This window comes from Apodemus sylvaticus, chromosome 17 (assembly GCF_947179515.1).
Source record: "Apodemus sylvaticus chromosome 17, mApoSyl1.1, whole genome shotgun sequence".
In the NCBI taxonomy this organism is placed as follows: Eukaryota; Metazoa; Chordata; class Mammalia; order Rodentia; family Muridae; genus Apodemus; species Apodemus sylvaticus.
Genome location: NC_067488.1, coordinates 49,009,409 through 49,031,288, shown reverse-complemented (window position 1 = coordinate 49,031,288; position 21,880 = coordinate 49,009,409). Strand labels below are relative to the sequence as shown.

General features: G+C 49.6%; 2 protein-coding genes across 2 annotated transcripts; one reads left to right on the top strand and one right to left on the bottom strand.

The window, feature by feature from the left end:
* The first annotated feature begins 12,668 nt into the window (after window positions 1-12,668).
* Window positions 12,669-15,647, top strand: Rps19bp1 (ribosomal protein S19 binding protein 1). Its single transcript, XM_052161462.1, has 4 exons — window positions 12,669-12,777; window positions 12,877-13,011; window positions 14,869-14,966; window positions 15,134-15,647. Exons 1-4 carry the CDS (start codon window positions 12,726-12,728, stop codon window positions 15,275-15,277), a joined length of 429 nt encoding a protein of 142 aa, XP_052017422.1. The 5' UTR covers window positions 12,669-12,725; the 3' UTR covers window positions 15,278-15,647.
* Window positions 15,648-18,420: 2,773 nt separating this feature from the next.
* Window positions 18,421-20,764, bottom strand: Atf4 (activating transcription factor 4). The gene is made up of 3 exons (XM_052161271.1): window positions 20,284-20,764; window positions 19,442-19,759; window positions 18,421-19,328 (listed from the first exon to the last, which is right to left on the bottom strand). Exons 2-3 carry the CDS (start codon window positions 19,665-19,667, stop codon window positions 18,502-18,504), a joined length of 1,053 nt encoding a protein of 350 aa, XP_052017231.1. The 5' UTR covers window positions 19,668-19,759; window positions 20,284-20,764; the 3' UTR covers window positions 18,421-18,501.
* Window positions 20,765-21,880: the final 1,116 nt, after the last annotated feature.

Below are 21,880 nucleotides of genomic sequence, written 5' to 3'. Positions count from 1 at the left end.
GCTGGCCTCAAACTCAGAAATCTGCCTGCCTCTGCCTCCCAAGTGCTGGGATTAAAGGTGTGTGCCACCACCACTTACCATCCACTTCTTATTTACTTATTTCTTTTTGTTTTGTTTTGTTTTGTTTTGAAACAAGGCTTCATTTGGCCCAAACTGACCGAGGCATTTTAATCCTCAGGCCTCCACCTCCCCAGGGCTGAGTTTATTCACCACACCCAGTTTACATGGCCCAGAGATCTGACTCCTGAACTTCCTGAATGCTGGGCAAGCTTTCTACAGCTGAACTGTAGCCCTCTCCCTTACCATCTGCCTTTACAAATGAGGAAACTGAGGTTCAGAGGAGAGGGTGTGTCCAAGGTCACAGGATAGGATAGAGGCAGACTTAGGTCTTTAAAGTTCTACTCCTGGCTAGAAGACCCTGAATACATGGTCCACTTCGGTGAGGACCTCTCACACCCACTGCATCTCTGACACGTCAGGTGTAAGGACCAGCACTAGTAGGCCCATGCACCTTCTAAAGGGGTTTGAATATTTGTAATTCTCACATAGCAAAGGTGCTGATGACGCGGACGGTGACGATAATACTAAGTAAAGCCTGTTCCAAGCACTTTCACAGATGAGCTCATTCCGTCCCCTCACACCTCAGGAGGTGGGTATTACTTCTCCCTGTCCACCTTGCAGATGAGGAGCCAATGAAGCAAGTAATCCATCTGAAGGTCCTTCAAACAGGAGGTCCCTAGAACCCCACAAAGGGATACTGACAACCCCATCCTAAAGAAGGGGACTTCTAGAAGCAGGTGGACCTTTGAGTTGAAAGCCAACCAGGTCTACAGAGTGGGTTCCAGGACAGAAGGGGTTACACAGAGAAACCCTGTCTCTTAAAAAAAAGAAAAGAAAAAGAAAAAAGGAGGGAGTTAGAGTAGAGAGAGACCGCTCATAGGTTAAGAGCACTGGCTGCTTTTCCAGAGGGCCACATGGCAGCTCTCAACTGCTTGCAATTCCAGTTCCAGGGGATCCAACACCAAAGTCACATAAAATAGTCACATAAAGAGTCACATAAAAAAGTCACATAAAAAGTCACATAAACAAAACACCAAGTCACATAAAATAAAAAGAAATAAATTATGTTTTTTTTTTAAAAAAAAAAGGACAAAGAAAAACTATGAAGAAGGGGGGAGGGGAGGAGGAGGGGAAGAAAAGAAGAAAGCAGGGGGCCTGGCTCGGGAAGCAAGGCACACTCAGAGACGCAGGTGTGGTGAACCTGAACTCACACCCAGTGTGACTACTGTGCCTTAGCCTCTCCCCTGTATGGAATAGGTCAGGGCACCATCTCCACACCTGCAGATGGCCCGACACAGTATCCCAGAATCCATATGCAGGTGAGAACACCAGAGGAAGACGCTGAATGCACGGACACACCCAGAGTTTGGGCTGGGAGTGTCCCTCTAAAGACTTGGTCCTGGCCTAGTACTCTTGAGAGGTGACAGGTCTTTAGGACATGGGAAACACCTGGAAGTCATCTGTTTGAAGGGGATGTGGTTCTTGCTGGATCACTATGCCCCTGTCTGTCTCTCTCTCTCTCACCCAGACATGTGGTAAATGGTTTTGCTCCCAGCACACCACACTCCTACCCTGAGTGTCACCACGGGGCCCCTAGCCATGGACCAAATGATCCTTTCCTCTTTTTAAGTTGATTGTCTTGAGTATTTGTTATAGTAACAGAAAACTGACTGCCACAGCACAGAAGACAGGACACAGTCCCCTTCAGAAGGCATGAGAATCTCTTCAGTTCGTCCTTATAGCCACCTCGAGGGCTGGTATCTAGGGAACATAAGTGGAGTGAGCAACCAGACCCAGGACACTAGACGATACCCACTTATCAGAGAACAAGGGAGAGGTTAGATAGATCCGGGAACACTCTTAGAACCAAAGCAGAGTCACACTCTATATGCGTCAGTGAGTGCTGTTGGGCTATGTCCAAGCTATGAAGCCTCAGGCTCATGGGGATGTCCCAAGGCAGAAGAATAGATAGCAGGAGCCCTAAAGAAATCTGTAGGCCACCAACTGGATAGGCAGAAGCTGCCTGCAGGGTCCTACTCCCCAGGTGGGTCTTGCAGCAACCCTTATCCCAGGCAGCCTCTGAGGGGTCAGTCTGGGTCAGAGGGAAGGGATATGTAGGAGAGGAACTGGCTTCTGGGCTATGGTAAAAGCGGGGAATTGAGCCAGGCAATGGAGGTTCATACTTTTAATCCCAGCACTTGAGAGGCAGAAGCAAGCGAATAATCTCTGTGCTTTTTGAGGCCAGCCTGGTCTACAGAGCAAGTTCCAAGACAGCCAGGGCTACAGAGAGAAACCCTGAAAAAAGAAAGGTGGGAAGGATGTCGAAGATAACCCAGGAGTCTGACAGACAGGCTGAGAGCTGGGAGGTGGGGATGTGGGGAACAGACTCATTTCTGACTTAGGTAGGGTGGAGGAGATGAGGCAGGCATGGGGAGTACACAACCAGTTCCTTTGGAGGGGTACAGGAAGGCATGTCCAGTAGGCTGTATGGATGTGGCCGTTGGGGGTCAGTAAGAGGTCTGAACTGACTTGGAAACCATGACACCCCAGGGTTCACGACCTCCATGGCCCCCTTGGAGTCCATTTCCCAAGAGAGGGGTCAGATGGAGGCACTCAGAGCCCTCTGGCCAGCACATGTCTGCTGACATCCAGTCTCAGGCCCAAGCACAGTGGCCACCTCAAAACTCCCTCCTGGACTAAGGCCACCAAGGTGCCCAGCTTCAGACCAGACTTCTCTCAAAGACAGCACCAAGGACTGACAACACCCTAGCTGCCAGAGAGCAGCTGTGTTAAGTCCATTTCCCATGACAGACCACAGCTGCACAGCTAAGGAATGCTTCCAGCTCCCAGCCTGTTCCTCCTGTTCATCTGCCCCTGGGTCTACACCCCAGTCCCTCCCTGAGAGTTGCCATCTTTGCCCACACTGTTATCTGGCCTCCTCAACCCACCTCATGCTAGCTTCCCAGAATTCCAGTTTCTGGAACATAATAGGTATTCAACACATTTTTCATATGCTAAGTTCATTCAACAACAAGTGCTGGGCACACAGTAGGGGCCACACATAGACCAGGCACTATTTGGTGAAGAATGAAGTAGGTCAGCTCCCTGAGGGGCTGCCTTCCTCATGGGCAGATAACACAGGTTAAAAGGGGGTGGAGCTGATGTACAAGGTCTGCACAGAGCAGCTCTCTCTCTCTCTCTCTCTCTCTCTCTCTCTCTCTCTCTGACATAATTGCTAGTTTATAATTCATATGCTCAGCTATTTCTAAAGAGGATTTCTTTAAAAGTTAAAATAAAAGGCCAGAAATCATTTAAGGACCCAGAATGAGAGAGAAGCACCAGGATGCTGAAGGGATATATTCCAGCCTGAATAATAGAGTGGTGTTACACAATCAAGTAATAAATTTCAAGCGTGACAGTTGAATAACACTTCCCATTTAAGCTTCCTGATAGTGGGGTGGGGAGGAGAGGGCATGGGCCACTGCTCACCTGCTTCTGCTTCTTTTACTAGCTCTCTTCCCTTCCTAAACTTTCTGCTCTTTACTCTTACTCGGTTTTTAAATCTACAGTGGAAGACCCCGCCCTTTTCAATCTCTATGTCCCCTTTGCAAGGGGAAAACAATGTCATGTTAAATGGCTACAGGATGAGTATGAACCAGTTTGGACCTGAAGAAGGCATTGATGGTCACTCCCACATCATCTTTGGGGCTCCTGACTAGACCCCAGCCAGCTTCCTGGGTTCCTGGAAGGGAATCTGAGGTAGACCATTCCCACAATGGCTCAGTATGGAGTCATTGAGTTCAAGACAACTCTGCAAGACAGTCAAGTTACCCATAAGTCACAAATGAGGAAACTGAGGCAAAGTAAGGAAGGTGGTTTGTACAGGGTTGACCATTTCCATCTCCCTGAATATTTACCTCAGGGTAGGAGACCCTAAGACTTGGGTGATGATCAGGGAGCAAAGATACTTCCAGGCAGGCCTCAGTTTGGTATAAAAGGATCCAAAGATGGAAGATGGAGACCAGTCTCTGCTCCCCTAGTTGCCATGGCAACAAGGCCTCCATTCCTGGCATTGTAGGATATTTGCATTTTAATAGAGACGTAATTAGTAGGAAAGGCTGAGTCTGGAAGAGCCTGGGCACTGCTTGCATACTCACCCTATGGATACGGAATCCCCCACCCAAAGGTCACTGAGGCCCAGAACCAACCCAACCAGCCCATGGCCCTCTCCAAGCCTTTAGTAATACTCCACAGATCCTGTACTTCACCTTGGGGCAAGGTGGTTCAGGACATCCCCACTGCCCAGATGGAACACTGAGGCACATAGGAGAAGACAGACTGACCCAGGACCCCACAGTGAGATCGATCACATGCCCAGAGTCCAAACTCCACTCACTCTGCATAAAGCATCTGGACCATGGGAGTCTAGCAGGAGTATGAACCTGACCACATTTCCCCAAGGCCACTAAGATCCAGGAAAAGAAAATACCTACTAAAGTCACAAAGAAACTTGTTGACAGAGCTGGGCCATCGGAGGCCCACCTTTGACCCTACCTGGGTCGCTGTCCAACCCTAGAGCATCAAAGAAAATTTCCAGCAGCATCTTCCTGCCTCCCCAAATCCAAAGATGTTAAAAAGAAGCCATGGTGAGCCAGACGACGATGGTGCACGCCTTTACTCCCAGCACTCAGGAGGCAGAGGCAGATTGATTTCCGTGAGTTCCAGTCCAGCCTGGTCTACATAATGTACTTTAGGATGACCAGAGCTTCAAAGAGAAACCCTGTTCTGAAAAAGGATGAGGAAGAGGAAGAAGAGGAGGAGGAGGAGCAATTACAGATTCTAAGTTCTGGAATTACAGACATGTATCACCATAACCAGCTCCATAGTAGTGGCTGCTTCTTCTTCTTCTTCTTCTTCTTCTTCTTCTTCTTCTTCTTCTTCTTCTTCTTCTTCTTCTTCTCTTCTTCTTCTTCTTCTTTTTCTCTTCCTCCTCCTCCTCCTCCTCTTCTTCCTCCTGGTTTTTCCAGGTATGGAATACCTTTAATCCCAGGACATTGGAAGAGAGGAGAAGCTACTGTGACAAATACCTTCTGAAAAAAGGCAAGGAAACATATCTTTTTCACGGTTGTATAAAAATCTAGAATTATTGTTCATTCCCAAACACATGATACTGTAAGTTGCAATTCTGGATCCGGATATTAATAATTTCAAAATATTTTTTGTTTGTTTAATTCAGGGTCACCAGGCAGTGGTGGCGCACGCCTGTAATCCCAGCACTCTGGGAGGTAGAGGCAGGCAGATTTCTGAATTCGAGGCCAGCCTGGTCTACAGAGTGAGTTCCAGGACAACCAGGGCTACACAGAGAAACCCTGTCTCGAAAAAACCAAATCCAAAGAACAAAAAACAAAACAAACAAACAAACAAACAAGACAGGGTCTACGTAGCTCTGGCTGGCCTGGAACTCACTATATAGACCAACATGCTGCAAACCTACAGAGATCCCTCTGCCTCTCTGCCTTCAGGTGAATGCCACCTGAACCACCTCAAACCCTGGTGTCACATACAGCCCTGCCCTTGCTGAGCGTGTAACAGAGTTTATTTTATTTGTATCTGAGTGTATATTCATGTGAGTGCAATGCTCCCAAAGGGCAGAAAAGGTCAAAAAGTATCAGAAGTGGATCAGATCCCTAGAGCTGGAGTTACAGACAGCTGTGATAGCCGGGCGGTGGTGGTGCACGCCTGTAATCCCAGCACTCGGGAGGCAGAGGCAGGCAGATTTCTGAGTTTGAGGCCAGCCTGGTCTACAGAGTGAGTTCCAGGACAGTCAGGGCTACACAGAGAAACCCTGTCTCGAAAAAGCCAAAATCCAAATCAAAAACAAAAAAAACAAACAAACAAACAAAAAACAGACAGCTGTGAGCTGCCTGACAGGGATGCTGGGAACTGAACTCAGGTCCCCCAGAAGAGCAGATAGTGCTGCAGTGATCCTAACAGTGTGAAGATGGCCGCCCCATGGGAATAAAGGTCAGGCTCCATTAATGGACTGGGTTTGAGGAGATTGCTACTCAACAACACTGGAGAGAGGTGGGTGGGCTCAGCCTCACGAAAGCCTGAGAGGTGCATCTAACTCCCCTCAACGACTATGTCATGGCTGAAGAGAGCTCTCTGCCTGCAATGCTTCTCCCTCTCCCTAACCCTCTGTCCTGCCTGAGCTCTCAGCTCTCCCTGCCTCAAGCAGCTCCCCAGTGCTAAGGTTTGTTATTTAATCAACTAAACGCCAGGCCCAGCCTTGAGCATGGTCAGGCAACTTGACACTGTACCTGTAAGGGTGGTGCCCTAGACCCCCTACCAACCCCTGCCCGGGAATCTCAGAGCGATGGTAGAACCTTCCAGGAATACAACTGGGCTATCTGAACACCACACTGTGAGCTCTGGGCTCATACACAGCACTGTGGCCTCAGACCTCCCTGTCCACCATCAGGGAGCATGGAGATACAGCAGCCACCCATAGACACGTACCCGGGACCCCCAAGATGCTCCTCTGACCCAGATAGCAGCCGTTCACCTACAGATAGATGTGTAGTGCTTACTCTGTGCCCAAAGGTATTTTCAGTGCTGTGTGCACAGTCCTTATAGTACCCCCTATAGTGACAACTATTATATTTAATTCACAAACAAGGAAAACTGAGGCACACAGTTTGGGACATCCTTAGGTCACACAGCAGAGTGCTTAAGAATTCTCATAGCCTGGGTCCAGATGACAAAGGAGAGAAGGCCAGAACTTGAGGACCCCAGCAACCGAGCCCCTAGGAAGAGAGGACATTGGTCAAAAGCCAGTTCTCAGAGGAGGGCAGAGAGAGAAGGTGTTTTATTTGTGAGCACAGTGTGTGGGTTGAGTCTCTATGGTGGTCTCCACACTCTGGGAACCCAAAGTCTCCCATGTAATCCCTCAGGCCCTACCACAGGGTTCTCAGATCTCTGTGACAGCATGGGCTGTGTAATATCTTCCAAGGGAACATTTTAAATGGAGAGTGAAGGGTCTCAGAAGCAGACAGGGGCCAAGCTCCCAGCAGTCCACATCTGTATTCTTGGCTGTCCATCTTGTCAGTGGCCCCGTAGCACTAACAGGCCAGGGAGGATCTGAGAGATGACAGAAGGCTGGGCATTGAGGAATCAATGAGGAAAGAGGAGGCTGGGACACTTGCAGCCAGTGGAAAAGGCCGCTGGAAAATCCATTTGGTTTTTAATTTGAAGATGGAGAGAGGCCGGGAGCTGAGGGCCTGGCAGAGGAGAACTCAGAGGCAGGAGGGGGATGGGAGAGGGAGAGCCAAAGGACAGAGTCAGAGAAACAGACATGAAGTCAGATACTACAGAGATCCTGACGGGTAGAGGCACACAAAGGTCGGCCTCAGGGGAAAGTCACAGACATGAAGAGACAGCGTCAGTCAGCAGGCGCAGAGACAGAGGTGGGGAGACGCCTGAGGACAGCAGCCGCACACCGGTCCCCAAAATCATGAGAGATGTCTGTGAGTAAATGTGCAATGAGCTTCATTCACAGTTCAATTAATATGCTTTGATAAATCATTTCCTTTATGGGGTGGGGCAGGTCTCTGTAGGCCAGCCTCGTCTTCTCAATCTGAAGAGAATCTTCCTGCCAAGCAGTTCACCAAATGCTGAAACTGCAGGTGTGTGTCAACATCTCTCTCTGTCTCTCTGTGTGTGTGTGTGTGTGTGTGTGTGTGTGTGTGTGTATGTTATACATACATGTACATGTGATCATTCAGAGGCCAAGGCCTGCTCTATTGATCACTAACTTATTCTCACGAGTGAGAACGAGTGAGAGCCCCCAAAGGCCCCTGTCATCCTCCTCCTGTCTCCCCTGCACAGTACCAGGGTTGTGGATGTGCTCACTCACTGGCACCTGACTCTTTAGGAGGACGCTGCGGAGTCGAACTCAGGGCCTCGTTCCTGTCCAGTGAGCACTTGTACTGACAGTTATCTCCCCAGCCCCAATTTATATGTATTTTATATATAATTTATATATCTTTTAAATTTAAACAAATTATGCTGGACAGTGGTGGCACATGCCTTTAATCCCAATACTAGGAAGGCAAAGGCAGACAGAGTTCAAAGCCAACCTGGTCTACAAAGCAAGTTCCAGGACAGTCATGGCTACACAGAGAAACCCTGTCTTGGAAAAAAAAATATTTTAAACAAGCTAGAAAACCAGGCATAGTGGGTCATACTTATAATCCCAGCACTCAGGAGGTAGAGACAGGAGGATCTGGAAGTCAGGGTCATCCTCAACTACTATACACCAGCTGTGGGCCAGCCTGGGTTACATGAGATTCTCTCTCAAAAAACAAAACAAAATCAAGTAACCTAACTCATAGTTGAAGACTATGATTATACACACACACACACACACACACACACACGCACACGCACACGCACACGCACACACATACATCTATATACATGTGCATACACACATAAACACACATCTACACACACACACACAAACACACACACATCTACACACACATCTACATACACACACACATCTACATACACACACACAAACACACACTTCTACACACACACATACACACAAACACATATACACACACATATACACAAACACACACACATCTACACATACACATCTACACACATACATCCACACACACACATCTACACATACACATCTACACACATACATCCCCACACACATCTACACACACACACAAACACACACACACAAACACACACACATCTACACACACACAAACACATATCTACACACACATACACACAAACACACATCTACACACACACACAAACACACACATGCTTGTGCTGGCAGACATGTTCTTGCTATGCAACCTGCTCACACTCAGTCATGTTCACATTTGCAGCCCTAACCTCTAGACCATCAGTAGGAGTCAGTGATGGGATTCTAAGGGGCAGGAACTAGAGGAGGAGGACTATCCAGTTTTCTGTATGCAGACACACCCCCTGCTAGGCACAGGGCAACCCTGGGATAGAGTCCTGTAAGGAGGGACCAGTGCAGAGACTAAGGCTTAGAGCATGAAAGTGGCTTCGCAAGACCACACAGCCAGGAAAGGACCCATCCTGAGATCTCAGGACCCACCAGCTTTCATGGAGACCAGCAGGAGGCAGCTGCATTCCCTGAGCCTAATCTTTAAGGGCTGGGGTACAAACATGGCAGGGGGCAAGCACCTGTGGGTGCCATACCCACTGCAGCTGTCCTGCCCACCATGCCAGAGTAGACGGATACAGAATGCCAGGAGGGCTGTGTCTGCAATGTTGCCCCCCAACCAGTTCCAGGTAGTACCCCTTCTCCCTGAAGGGGCTTCCGGAGTACCACTCCACTGAACCCAGGTAACTACCCCGTAAGGAAGCTGCTTCCAAGGTCTATTTAACAAACGGGGAAACCAAGTTGTTCTTTGCTATGGATTTGCCTAGGGTCACATAGCCCTCAGCATCCACCTGGCCTGACACACTTTTCTGCCTGGATTTTTCCATCCAGACAAGATCAGAGAGGATCACCTGGTTGCCACTGGGAAGGCTGTTATGAGGGAGCCAATCCGGGAGCACTGGATCTCATCCATCTATCCATCCATCCATCCATCCATCCGCTCTAAGACTAAGCAGTGGACCAGGAGGCCAAAGAAAGCTGTCCTGCAGCGCCACCTCATGGTCACATGGTTTCAATGTGGACAGCCTCGCACAATGAATTGATTTCCTTTGAGAAATATTGGACAGGGGCAGAGAGATGGCTCTGCAGTTAAAAGTACAGGCTGCTCTTCTAGAGAACCTGGGTTCAATTCCCAGCACACACACGGCAGTTCAACCATCTGTAATTCCAACTCCAGGAGACCTGACACACAGACACACAGGCAAAACACCAATGCACATAAAATAACAATAAATGTTTTTTTTAAAAAGAAAGAAAGAAATATTGGATGGACAATACCTACCTCAGTGAATGGGTTAACATATGTGAAACACAACAGGAACTTGACCCTCGTTAGGACTGGTTATTCCCTGTGTCTCCGTTCTGCACCACATAGCAGAGTTTTGACACGAGGGGTGTCCAGGGAGAGTCAGCTGTTTGCTGGGTCCACATTCTACAGTATCAGGTATGCAGAAACAAACCCCTCAGAACCTGTTGGCCCAATGAATCCGGATGTCCATTTTCACTCCCCATTTGCAGACAGGCTAGTGCTTTGTGGCTCCCAAATACCAGGTGCTGGTTAGGAGCCTCCGCGAGTGAAATAAACCAGGCAGGGTTTCTCCTCACTGGGGAAAAAAAAAGAATTTCTTCTGGCTTTAGAGGTTAGAAAGCTTGTCTGGCACTCAAGAGTCTCTGCATTTGATCACCAGCACTGCAAAAACACACCAAAGTGACGAAGAAGAGACAGTTCTAGACTAGAGATTCTCAACCTCTTCAGTTTAATAAGCCCTTTTCACTCTTAAAAATTCAGGGCTGAAGGGAAGGCTCAAGGATTAAGAGTACTAGACGCTCTTCCAACAGGCCTGGGTTCTGGTCCCAGCACCTACACTATAGCATCAGTCTGTAACTCCTTTTCTTTTTTAAAGATTTATTTATTTGTATATATTTAAATACACTGTGGCTGTCTTCAGACACACCAGAAGAGGACATCGGATCCCATTACAGATGGTTGTGAGCCACCATGTGGGTGCTGGGAATTGAACTCAGGTCCTGTGATGGTTTGTATATGCTCTACCCAGGGAGTGCCAGGATTAGAAGGTGTGGCCTTGTTGGAGTAGGTGTGTCACTGTGGGCATGGGCTTAAAACCCTCACCTTAGCTACTTGGAAGCCAATCTTCCACTAGTAGCCTTCAGATAAAGATGTAGAACTCTCAGCTCCTCCTGCACCATGCCTGCCTGGATGCTGCCATGTTCCCACCTTGAGGATACTGGGCTGAACCTCTGAACCTGTAAGCCAGCCCCAAGTAAATGCTGTCCTTTATAAGACTTGCCTTGGTCACAGCGTCTGTTCACCATGTGAACAGCAGTAAAACCCTGAGTAAGACAGGTCCTCTGGAAAGCAGCCATTGCTCTTAACCACTGAGCCATCTCTCCAGGCCCCAGTCTGTAATGCCTTTCCAGGAGATCTGCTGCTTACTTCTGGCCTCACAGGCACTGGGTATACCTGTGGTACACATACATGCCAGCAAAAATCTGTATATTTTTTAAATTAAAAGCAAAAACAAAAGCTCATGCAACCAAAGAACATTTTTTTTTTTGGTTTTTTAGGGTTTCTCTGTATAGCTCTGGCTGTCCTGGAACTCACTCTGTAGACCAGGCTGGCCTCGAACTCAGAAATCTGCCTGCCTCTGCCTCCCAGAGTGCTGGGATTACAGGCGTGTGCCACCACCGCCCGGCACCAAAGAACATTTATGTGTAATATTTATCGATAGAATATTTACATCCTTGTGTAATATTGATTGTAATATTTATTGACTTATCAGACTAAAAACTGACTTTTTTTCAATGCTAGGGATTAAATCCAAGTATCCTACCACAAAGCTATTAATATATCCTAGCTCTTCTTTTTTTTTAATTTTTATTTATTTATTTTATTTTATTTTCAGCTCTTCTTATTATAAGTAACTCAGACTGGTCTACAATTTGGAATGTAGCTATGTGATCAAGCTAATCTGAAACTTGCCATTCTCCTACCTCATCTTCCCAAGTGCTGTATTGTGTCATATCACTGTGCCCAGCAGTATTTACTGATTCACTTAACCAACTCATTGCTTGACAACATGAACAGCATTTTGCAGCAAATAACTATTTTTCAAAACAAAACACTTTATTTTGCATGTTTGCAAATGTCTTTATTCCTTTGTTTTGTTTTGGGGAATTTTTGTTTTTTGGGTTTTTCTTTGTTTGTTTGTTTGAGTTTTTCTTTTGGTTTGGTTTGTTTTTTTTGTTTTGTTTTGTTTTGTTTTGTTTTGTTTTGTTTTTGAGACAGGGTCTTGCTATGTAGCCCAAGTTGGCCTGGAACTCACAGCAATACTCTTTGTTCAATCTCCCAAGTAGTAGAACTACAAAGTGTGACACCTAACCTTGGCAAATGTCTTTTAATGACTCTCATACAGATTCTCACAGTGCCCCGAACCGGTGTATTGCTTTGAAGTTCATGAAAAACTGTGTGAGCCTGGCAAAGTGGCTAAGGTCTGTAATTCTGGCCCTTGGGAAGCAGAGAGAGAAGGATCAGGAGCTCAAAGTCATCCTTAGCCAGGACAGCCTGGGCTATATGTGTCCTTATCTAAAAAGAAAGTCTAAAGAACCACTTCTTTTGCAGACTCAGTCTATTCAACACTTGACCCCCGGACAGAATTGACCAGTAAGGCTAGAAGTTCAGTCTGCCCACACAGCCTGGATCACAAGAGACCTGTTGCTTAGAAACTGAACAACTGTAGCTTTTGCGCCTTGGACACGCCCCCAGCTCCCGGCTCCTCTGGGGCTAGAGGAAAGCCATTGAGCCTGCGTTCTAAGGTGGCACTTCCGCTCGCTGCGGAACCCTGGGTTCCGCTCCAGTTTCCGCCGAGCGACGAACACCGCCAGGGCGGAAGTAACTCTCACCGTGTGGGCGGGGCTCGGAAGCATGTCGGCGGCGCTGTTACGGCGGGGTTTGGAGCTTCTGGCGGCGTCCGAGGGTGAGGGGGGCTGGTCCTGCGACATCGCGCGGTGCAGGAGGGCGGGTGGGAAGGGAAAGCGCACCCTCCAACTCGGTCCTTCGCTGCCTTTCCCTATAGCTTCTCGTGCGGACCCCGGCCAGGTCAAGGCTAGCGGGACTCCGGTGAAGCAGACCCGGAGGGCGAGGGCCAAGGCCTCCCAGGCCCTGAAACTACGGAACTCAGCGAAGGGAAAGGCACCTAAGTCCGCTCTAGGTGAGTTGGGAAAGAAGACTGCGAGTGCATCTCAGGATTGGGGGGCAGCGCCTTCGAGTCGGGGTTCCAAACGTTACCCGAGACTCAACAAGGAAAAGGCAAGAATGTTAAAATCGTAGAGGACAGGTTTCAAACCCAAGCAATATAATTCCCAAATCTGGGCTCTCGGCTGTGTCTGTTTGCTGCTGTCTGCTGTGTAGCTATTAACAGGGTAAGAGAAATAGGTAAAACCCAGCTGGGCGGTGGTGGTTCACGCCTTTAATCCCAGCACTTGGGAGGCAAAGGCAGGCCGATTTCTGAGTTCGAGGCCAGCCTGGTCTACAGAGTGAGTTCCAGGACAGCCAGGGCTATACAGAGAAATCCTGTCTCGAAAAACAAAAACAAAACACACACACACACACAAAAATTTTTTTTAAAAGATGAAGACCCGGGAGTGGTGACACACACCTGTAATCCCTGCACTTGGAATGTGGAGGCAGGAGAATCAGAAGTTCAAGGCAAGACCTGATTGTGAAGGCAAATGAAACGCAAGATCTAGGTGCTTGTGGGCTCTAGCCCCAGTAGATAGAGATGCATCAGAAAGTCTCAAAAGTAGCGTGCAAGTTTTTGCTGTGTGAGGCTTGCAAGGCTCTACAGTGCTCCGAGGGAGAATCAAACTAACAAGCCAAATTGTAAGCAACGTTAAGGCTGAGCATCTGAGAAAGTGTAAGAGCTGCAGGTGAAAAGGAGGGGGTGTCACTTTAGCCGAAAGGCTTGAAAAGTTGGAAGAATGAATGGTAATATGTTATAAGCAAGAGTCAGGGTGGAGTTAAGAGTACTTGCTGCTTGCTCTTGCAGAGGACCTGGAGCCCCCAGAAACCCATATGGCTGCTCACAACTCCCCGTAACTCCAGGTCTGGGGATTAGATACCCTTTTCTGACTCCACAGAAGCTCCCTTGGGGTGCACATACATACACTAAGGCGGTGTACACACACACACATTTAAGAAATAAAGCACTCAACCAACAGTTTACCCTTCTGAACCCTGTAAAGCGCTAACTCATTTGACCGTCACAGCAGCAGCCCTGTGAGATGGGCAGTTCTCCCCACCCCACCCTCACCCCACCTTACCTTAGTTACTGAAACAGGCACCTGCCCAGGTGGTGCAAGTACAAGCCAGGCAGAGTGTCCCCATGCTGTTGCTCTTAATGTGCTCTGCTCAAGTGACAGTGCCTTCTTGCGTCAGAGTAGGGACAGCAGAGGTGAGTGGATGTGCTTTACTGGTGAACTGTCTGCAAAGCAGAAACCTCGTTCCCAGTAGAACATCTTAGGGGATGGGGCACAGTTAGTAGGTCCTCCAGACTTGAGGAGAAGGGGCACAGGATGGTCGGCTGCTTTCTTCTTTGACTCCATGGGCTCTATAAAGGGAGTTGAAGTACTTGGGTTTCATTGTTTCTCCCAGTTTTGGGGTAGGGTGAGGTGGGGTGGTTGTATTATCTTGGTTTGCTTTGACAAGATCTCACCCAGTGCCTCAGGCTGGCCTGGACCTCACTATACAGTGGTGGTGGATTTTTGTTATACTGTTTTAAACATAACCCTTTCTGATCTGGTTATGTAGCTAGGAGCTGTAGTCCTCCTGTCTCAGCCTCGCCAGTACTGGGATCACAGGTGCATACCAGCATGCCTGGCTTAAGACACAGTCTTGTGACTAACTGAAAGCTACCCAATAGGGTCTGGGGGATTTGTAGAACTATGGGAAATGTAGATTTGGTTAAAGAGAAACCAGGCTGTCGAAATAGTCCTTTCTAGGGAAAGGACCCAGAAGACTTCTAATGTACAATGAGTCTGAAATGACATGCCCTGCCTGCCACCCACAGCTGAGTACCAGAAACGACAGCGTCGAGACCACCTCAAAGCAAACCTGAAGTTTATGACCAGCATGAGAAGCACCGTGCCAGAGTCTGTGACCCAACAGGTTTGTCTAGGGTGCAAGCTATAGGGACCTGGGATGATAACTAAGGCTGTTCTTCAGAATCCATGAGATTCTAAGCCCTAAATATAGTGCATGGAGTCAGTCCAGCCCTGCCCTATGATCTTTCCCTCTGTGCTTCCAAAAATGGATGTTACCCTGAATCTTTTCAGATTCTGCAGCAGAACCAAGGCCGAAAAGCCTGTGATCGGCTGGTGGCCAAGACGAAGAACAAGAAGAAGAAGAAGAAGGCAGAGGGCACTGTATTCACTGAAGAAGACTTCCAGAAGTTCCAGAGGGAATATTTTGGCAGCTAGAATTCCTGGAAGAATGGTGGGGACAAAAGGCACTAACACCCTTTGACTGCTGTCCTGTGTCCCTGCAGTGCTGTGCCACAGGTGACCAGCAGGTGGTAGTGCAAACCTAGCCTAGCTCAGGAAGCCATATGCTGCTATCCCAGGGACACTGGAACAGAGCTGCAAGCCCTGCAACAAATTTTCCCTCAAACTGAAGTGGACTTCTGGTTTGGTGGAGCCATCAGCACCCTGCCAGAAAAAGTTCTGACCTGTAAGCTCTGACCAGAATCAGGTCCCAGGGCTATTTGTTGTGAAACAGGGGCAGGTCCTGGGCCTGCTCAGACCACACCTCAAGGAGCTGGAAGTTCAAATAAATGTGGATTTGGGCAAATGTGGATTCAAGTTTGAGAGAGTGTGTGTGTGTCTGTGTGTGTCTGTGTGTGTATTACAACGTATCTCCCATCTCTGTGGATGTAGGTTCTCCATGTTAAAGTCCCCAGCTTCAACCTAGCATAAATGCCTTTCTTCTACCAGTGAGGGCCTCCTCTCAGCACGGTCACTGCAGCTCCTAGAGTTGCCCTGGAAGAGGATAGAGAGGTCTGGGAGTTGAGAAGCGGAGCGGCCTCCACCCTGTTGGAGTCAGCTATGGCACCAGTAGAGAGCAAAAAGTCTTACGTTATTTGATATCAGGGCATAGATCATGGTTTCAGGAGTCCTCAGCAAGCATACTTACAGTAAGTCTGTACCCCAACCAAGGACAGCAGTTCAAGGTATGGCTGTGCCCCCTCAGAGGGCAAACTGGACTCCCGCAGTGCAGTGCCAGGCACAGGTGGCAAAGGAAAGATCATGTGGAATGAGTGCACAGGGGGAGAAGAACACAAGTGGCAGGGGAAGGGGTGACCTGTCCCAGGGGCTGGGAGACCCTCCGGTGGACTTCACATGGCCATCTTCTCCCTGGAGCCTGCCTCCTCTGTCCTAGGCTCACTAGGACTCCTGACTCTCAGTGAGGCTTGGTCAGTTCCCTAATGGGCCTGACAAGACAGGGCTTTGTCCTCAGTAAGAGCGGGGTTCACCGTTCTTGCTCCAAGCAACTCTTCTTCGCCTTTGAGCAGCATCGATCTCAGCTGGGAACAGAACTACCTGCAGCAGAGCGGACTTAGCATGGACTCTGCCTCCTGTTGGGAGGCACAGCCTCCCATCCCCAGGAGGTCATGACAAGCAGGAAGGGGAGGGAGTGTGCTTTAATATAGGCTAGTGATGGAAGCTCTTGGCCCTCCGTGGCATGGGCTGTCCTCTGTGACATGGGTGCTGGTCTACAAGTCCTCCATCCCTTCTGCCTGCATACTGGGTTTTGCTGACCTTCAGAAGAGCAGATTCAGGTGGCCTCATTTCCTCAAGATGCTTAGCAAACAGCTCAATGCCTATTCTCTAGGGCTCCTTTGTAGGGAGCGCACACCTTTGGTCACATGGTCACCTAGAGGATGCAAGCAGAGATCTGTACCTTTCCTGGTATGAGGCCTCCTCCTGGCTGTGGGGAAGGAAAGGACGGAGTGCTGACCATTATCCCAAGCCTTGCCAACCAGTGGCCTGATAAAAGAACACTGATGGTTATATACAGTGGGGAGTGAGCCAAAGGCCTGCTGCATAAGTGGGCTGCTGCTGTATCATCCTACCCACACCCAGGCCCCACCTTGTTCCCTGCCCCAGCATACTCCTAGAGCAGGTCCTCCACCCAGCCTGCCAACCAATTACATCCCATCTTTGTTGGGCCTGTCTCCCTGAGAAGGTTTCCCAAAAGCTGAGCTGTTCATCTTGTGTTCAGCTTGGTGAACAATCACTTGTGGTAGGAAGACTAAAGGCCACTCTCAGCCAGCTAATAAGCGCCCAGAACGAACAGCTCCAGTCTGAGCTGGCTAACCGAGAGCAAGCAGTACTTCCAGCCTTTTGTGGTATCTGGCAAGTACTCGCGGTCAGGGAGGCTAGATCCCATTCTTTGGCTCTCTTGTATAACGCACATCCCAGGCTGTCCCTAGGTCAGGTGTCATGTCTAGAATGCCAGCACTTAAAAGGTCAAGGTCATCCTTGGCCCCAGCACTTAAAAGGTCAAAGTCATCAAGTTCAAGACCAACCTGGGTTATGTGAAAGCCTGTTGAGAGCATTGCCAGGGTGATCTGGAAGGACTGAAGTGACATTAACTCTATATAGGAGTGGAGTGGCCATAGTTCTCAAACACAAAGTACATCTGCCAAGAGAGGGGCATTGTTTCCGAGGGCCTTCACCTGTTTCTGTCCCACCCCCTCTTCTCTCAGGCACCTCCTCCCAGTCCCTAGGCTGGCTTAAGCTGCCCCTTGGCCGAATGCACCAATGTTGAGGGTGATGGTCGGCTCATCTCATCTTGGGAAGGATCTGCAGTAATTTAAGGATTGAAGTGGGGATTTCTATGCTTCAGCCTCTGCGACCAGGAAATGCTTCTGGGTATCATTTTTCAGTTTACCTCTGAGAGGTACAGCCCAAAGTAAAAAAGTTGAGGTGTTTCTACAACTTCCTCTACTCTTGGCCAGACTATGAGTGGATCCCATAGTTTTAGGAATTCCAGATTAGCAAACCCTATGGACTACACTCATTCTAACAGCTAACACTCAACTCAGGTGAGCCTGCTAGCCCTGGGGAGGCTCAAAGGTCTTAACCCTGCAGGCCTTACCGCACTAGTTTCTAGGTGTAAGAGTCAAACCCAGGTGGCTCAGTACCCTGGAGTTGGAAGTCCGATGTTCCCTTCCCAGCTTTCTGCCTCTATTCCTCATTTCTGAGTCACCTCTGTAGACAGTGCCTGCCTCTGCTTAATTACACCACTCACCCCAGCCCTTCCTTCCACCAGGTGTTAACAGCCCAGCCATCTGTGTCAAAGGGAATAGCCGCTTAAGCCTAGAGAAACCTAATCCTCTCAAGGACTGAACCTTATCTAGGTTCTCACATGGCAGCTACCTGGCACTAAGTCAGTGTGAACAGGTGGAATGCAGGCTGTTCCTTACTCACCCAGAGCCCCTTCCAGTTAATCTTTACCTGTCTCACAAGCAGCTCAGACCTGAAATGTACCCAGAAGTTATTGTTTCCAGTCCAGGACCTTCCACACAGTAAATACTAAGAGTGACACAGAAAATCCACAGTACTTTCACTACAAAATAATTTATTACAGCAAACACAGCATCACAAGACTATGTACACGCACAAAGCACCTGGCTACCCTATTAAGGAACTCTCTTCTTCCCCCTTGCCTTACGGACCTCTTCTATCAGATCTTTTAGATACTGGATCTCCTTGGCCAGAGAATCTGCCTTCTCTTTCAGAGCCTCATTCTTTTTTTCTAGCTCTTTACACTCGCCAGTGAGGGCTTCCTGCTCAGCCCGCTTCTTCTGGCGGTACCTGGTGGCTGCTGTCTTGTTTTGCTCCATCTTTTTCAGCTTCTTATCCAACTTTTCAGTCTTCACTTTAGCTGTCACACTAACTCCAGGCGGGTCATAAGGCTTAGGTCGAGGAGACCCACGGGGGACATCTGGAGAAGGCAGACTGTCTGGCAGGGCCCTGGAGGTGGACGGGCTGTGCTGGGGAGAGCCCAGGTAGGACTCAGGGCTCATACAGATGCCACTGTCATTATCAGAGGGAGTGTCTTCCTCCTTTACACACTGAGGGATTAGAGTAATATAAGCAGCAGAGTCAGGCCTCCTATCTCCTTCAGAGATATCAACTTCACTGCCTAGCTCTAAACTAAAGGAATGATCTGGAGTGGAAGACAAAACCCCTGGGGAACAGGGAAAAGGTTGCAAGAATGTAAAGGGGGCAACCTGGTCGGCTTTTATTACACTTTCTGGGAGATGGCCAATTGGGTTCACTGTCTGAGGGGGCTCCTTATCAGTCTCTTGGACTAGAGGGGCAAAAAGATCACATGTGTCATCCAACGTGGCCAAAAGCTCATCTGGCATGGATTCCAGGTCATCCATTCGAAACAGAGCATCGAAGTCAAACTCTTTCAGATCCATTTTCTCCAACATCCAATCTGTCCCGGAAAAGGCATCCTCTGGGGAAAAAAAATTCAGATGTGAAACATTCGCGTTTTATATTGGAGGCAGAAAGCCATCAGAAGACCAAACACACACGAAAAGAGCACAGTGGAGCAGCTGTCCTACTCACCCTTGCCGGTGTCTGAGGCACAGACCAACCCATCCATAGCCAGCCATTCCGAGGAGCCCGCCTTAGCCTTGTCGCTGGGGAACCCATGAGGTTTGAAGTGCTTGGCCACCTCCAGATAGTCATCTAAGAGACCTAGGCTTTCTTCAGCCCCCAAACCCGACTGGTCGAAGGGGGACATCAAGTCCCCCGCCAACACTTCGCTGTTCAGGAAGCTCATCTCGGTCATGTTGTGGGGCTTTGCTGGAATCGAGGAATGTGCTTAACTCGAAGGTATCTTTGTCCGTTACAGCAACGCTGCTGCTGGATTTCGTGAAGGGCCTGAATAGGGATCCAAAAGCAAGTCCAGTCATCTTTCTGCCTAAGATGCTGGAAGGCCAAAGCCCAGAGGCTTCTAAATGGAGAGCACGTGGGCTCGAGGCCATTGTCTGAAGCGTCCCCGGCCGCCAGCTCGGGTTGCACAAGATGGAGGCTTAGCTTTGCTTCACTGGCCACCCAGAGGAAGCAGCTTGTCCTCGCGTCCTAATACGGCCAAGGCCGTGGCGCCCCGCCCCCGTGACTCACACCCCCGCCCCACCGCCATCTTGGCCTCGCCACGTTCGCAGGATGACACCGAGACCCCGGGGAGCTCGAAGTGAAACAACGAAGGGGAAGCAGCAGGGTTTTAGACACTACTCTCCCAAAGCCGCCCGCCCGAGCCTGCGGGTGAGCGCCGGGGCTTCAGGGCCACGCAAACAAGGCCGACGCGTCCGGTCGCTTGTAAAACGGCGTACGCGGGCCAACGCACCCAGGCCGCACCCAACCACGGCAAAGCCCACGCCCTGCGCACTCGGCCCCATACTCACGCCATGGCTTAAGCCGGTGGGGGTTGCCGCTGCAGAGCCTGGTGCTGCTGCCGCCGCTGCAAAGGCCAACGCTGCCGCAGGCACTGCTGCCTCTAATACGCCATGGTGGCCGCAAGCCCTGCGGGAGGGGAAGAGGAAGGGAACACCCAGCTACCACAACCTAAACCAGCAGAGGACAAGCAGAAATGGCGGCGGCACGCCCTAAACACGCCTTTTATAGCCTCGGCGAGGGACGTAGCACACCACGTATCCTCCCACTGTGGTCACATGACCCTGCCTCAGCTTCACCTAACCGCATCCCATTGACGCCCTAGCCCGCCCCGACCCTTCTCCACCGTGCTCAGGGAGCAACGGTGGCGTTACTGATTATCCTGAAGGCCCCTTGAAAGGAGAAAAGCGCACTACTTTATAGGTTTACGACCAGCCGAAGTCACGTCCCGGAGTGCGGAGGGATCGCTCGTTACCGAACTTCCGGTGTCTTACGGGGCGGGGAGAGGCACCTAGCCAAAGCTCTGACGGTCAAAGCCGAAGCTGCCTGGTGGTCACGCGAGACGCCGTTGGAGCGCGCGTCGAGCTGATTGGCCCAGGCGTGGCGAGTCATCTAAACCTCGGGTTTCTATTGGCTCTGAACCTGGGCGCTCTAGGAAGGTCTGCGTGGGAAGGGCGGAGCCACCGGAGGTTGCGGGCGCCAGACTCCAATTCCTGGCCTCCTGTCAGAGGTGACCCTGATGTAGTCGCTCTCCCTGGTGTCGCTCCTGGGTAGCTTCGGTCCAGCACGAAGCAAACAGCTTTCCAGGCGTGAGCTTTGGGCTGGAAGCCCTCTCTCCCAGTATTTGTTGTTCTCAGAACCAAATGAGCAGATTCAGGCTTGTGGAGAGGCCTTCCTGAGTTACCCGGTCCAAGCCTTTAGCTGCCTGTCCATCCAGGGATCGCACTTTGAGGCAGGGCGGTCATGTTGGGGCCTTATTGGGAGGTGTTCCTGGTCCTCCAGCTCTGTCTTTCCTCTGAACCCTGTACTGGGAAAATATGCCGAACCTCAGGTCTAACCTACTCTAAAACATGCTCATCCTCCCATCATAGAGGTGCTCACTGCTGGTTTTTATAGGATCAGTTCCCTTAAGATCAGGTTTTATTCAGTTGGCTCTCAAGCCCTAGGGTAGCTCTGACTAACTTCCAAGTCTTAACTTCCAGGTATAACCTTCCCAAGAAGTCATCCTGATGAGTGAGTGAGCCTGCCACTTAGGTAGCTGGGAGCCCCAAGTACTTACTGGTCACGGCCCACTCAGCATAGAGGAGGATGCTGTTTGGGAAGTGCTGAGAGGCTCTTTCCAACTCCAGCCTGGAAATCTTTTGAGTTCCCACTTCTGTTTAAGTGACTCAGACAAATACCACTCAACTGGCACAGTGCCTGCCTTACTGCTCAGTGACTATTTGCAAGCCATGTACTCTAGTACACACAATCCTAGCACTCGGCTACCATAGTTCAAGGTCATCCTTGATTACATGACTATTGATTGCTATTAATTCAAACCTAATTCCCGAGTCCCTATCTCCCTAACTCCATGATCCATCCTCCTTCCTCAGAGGACCCTTTTAT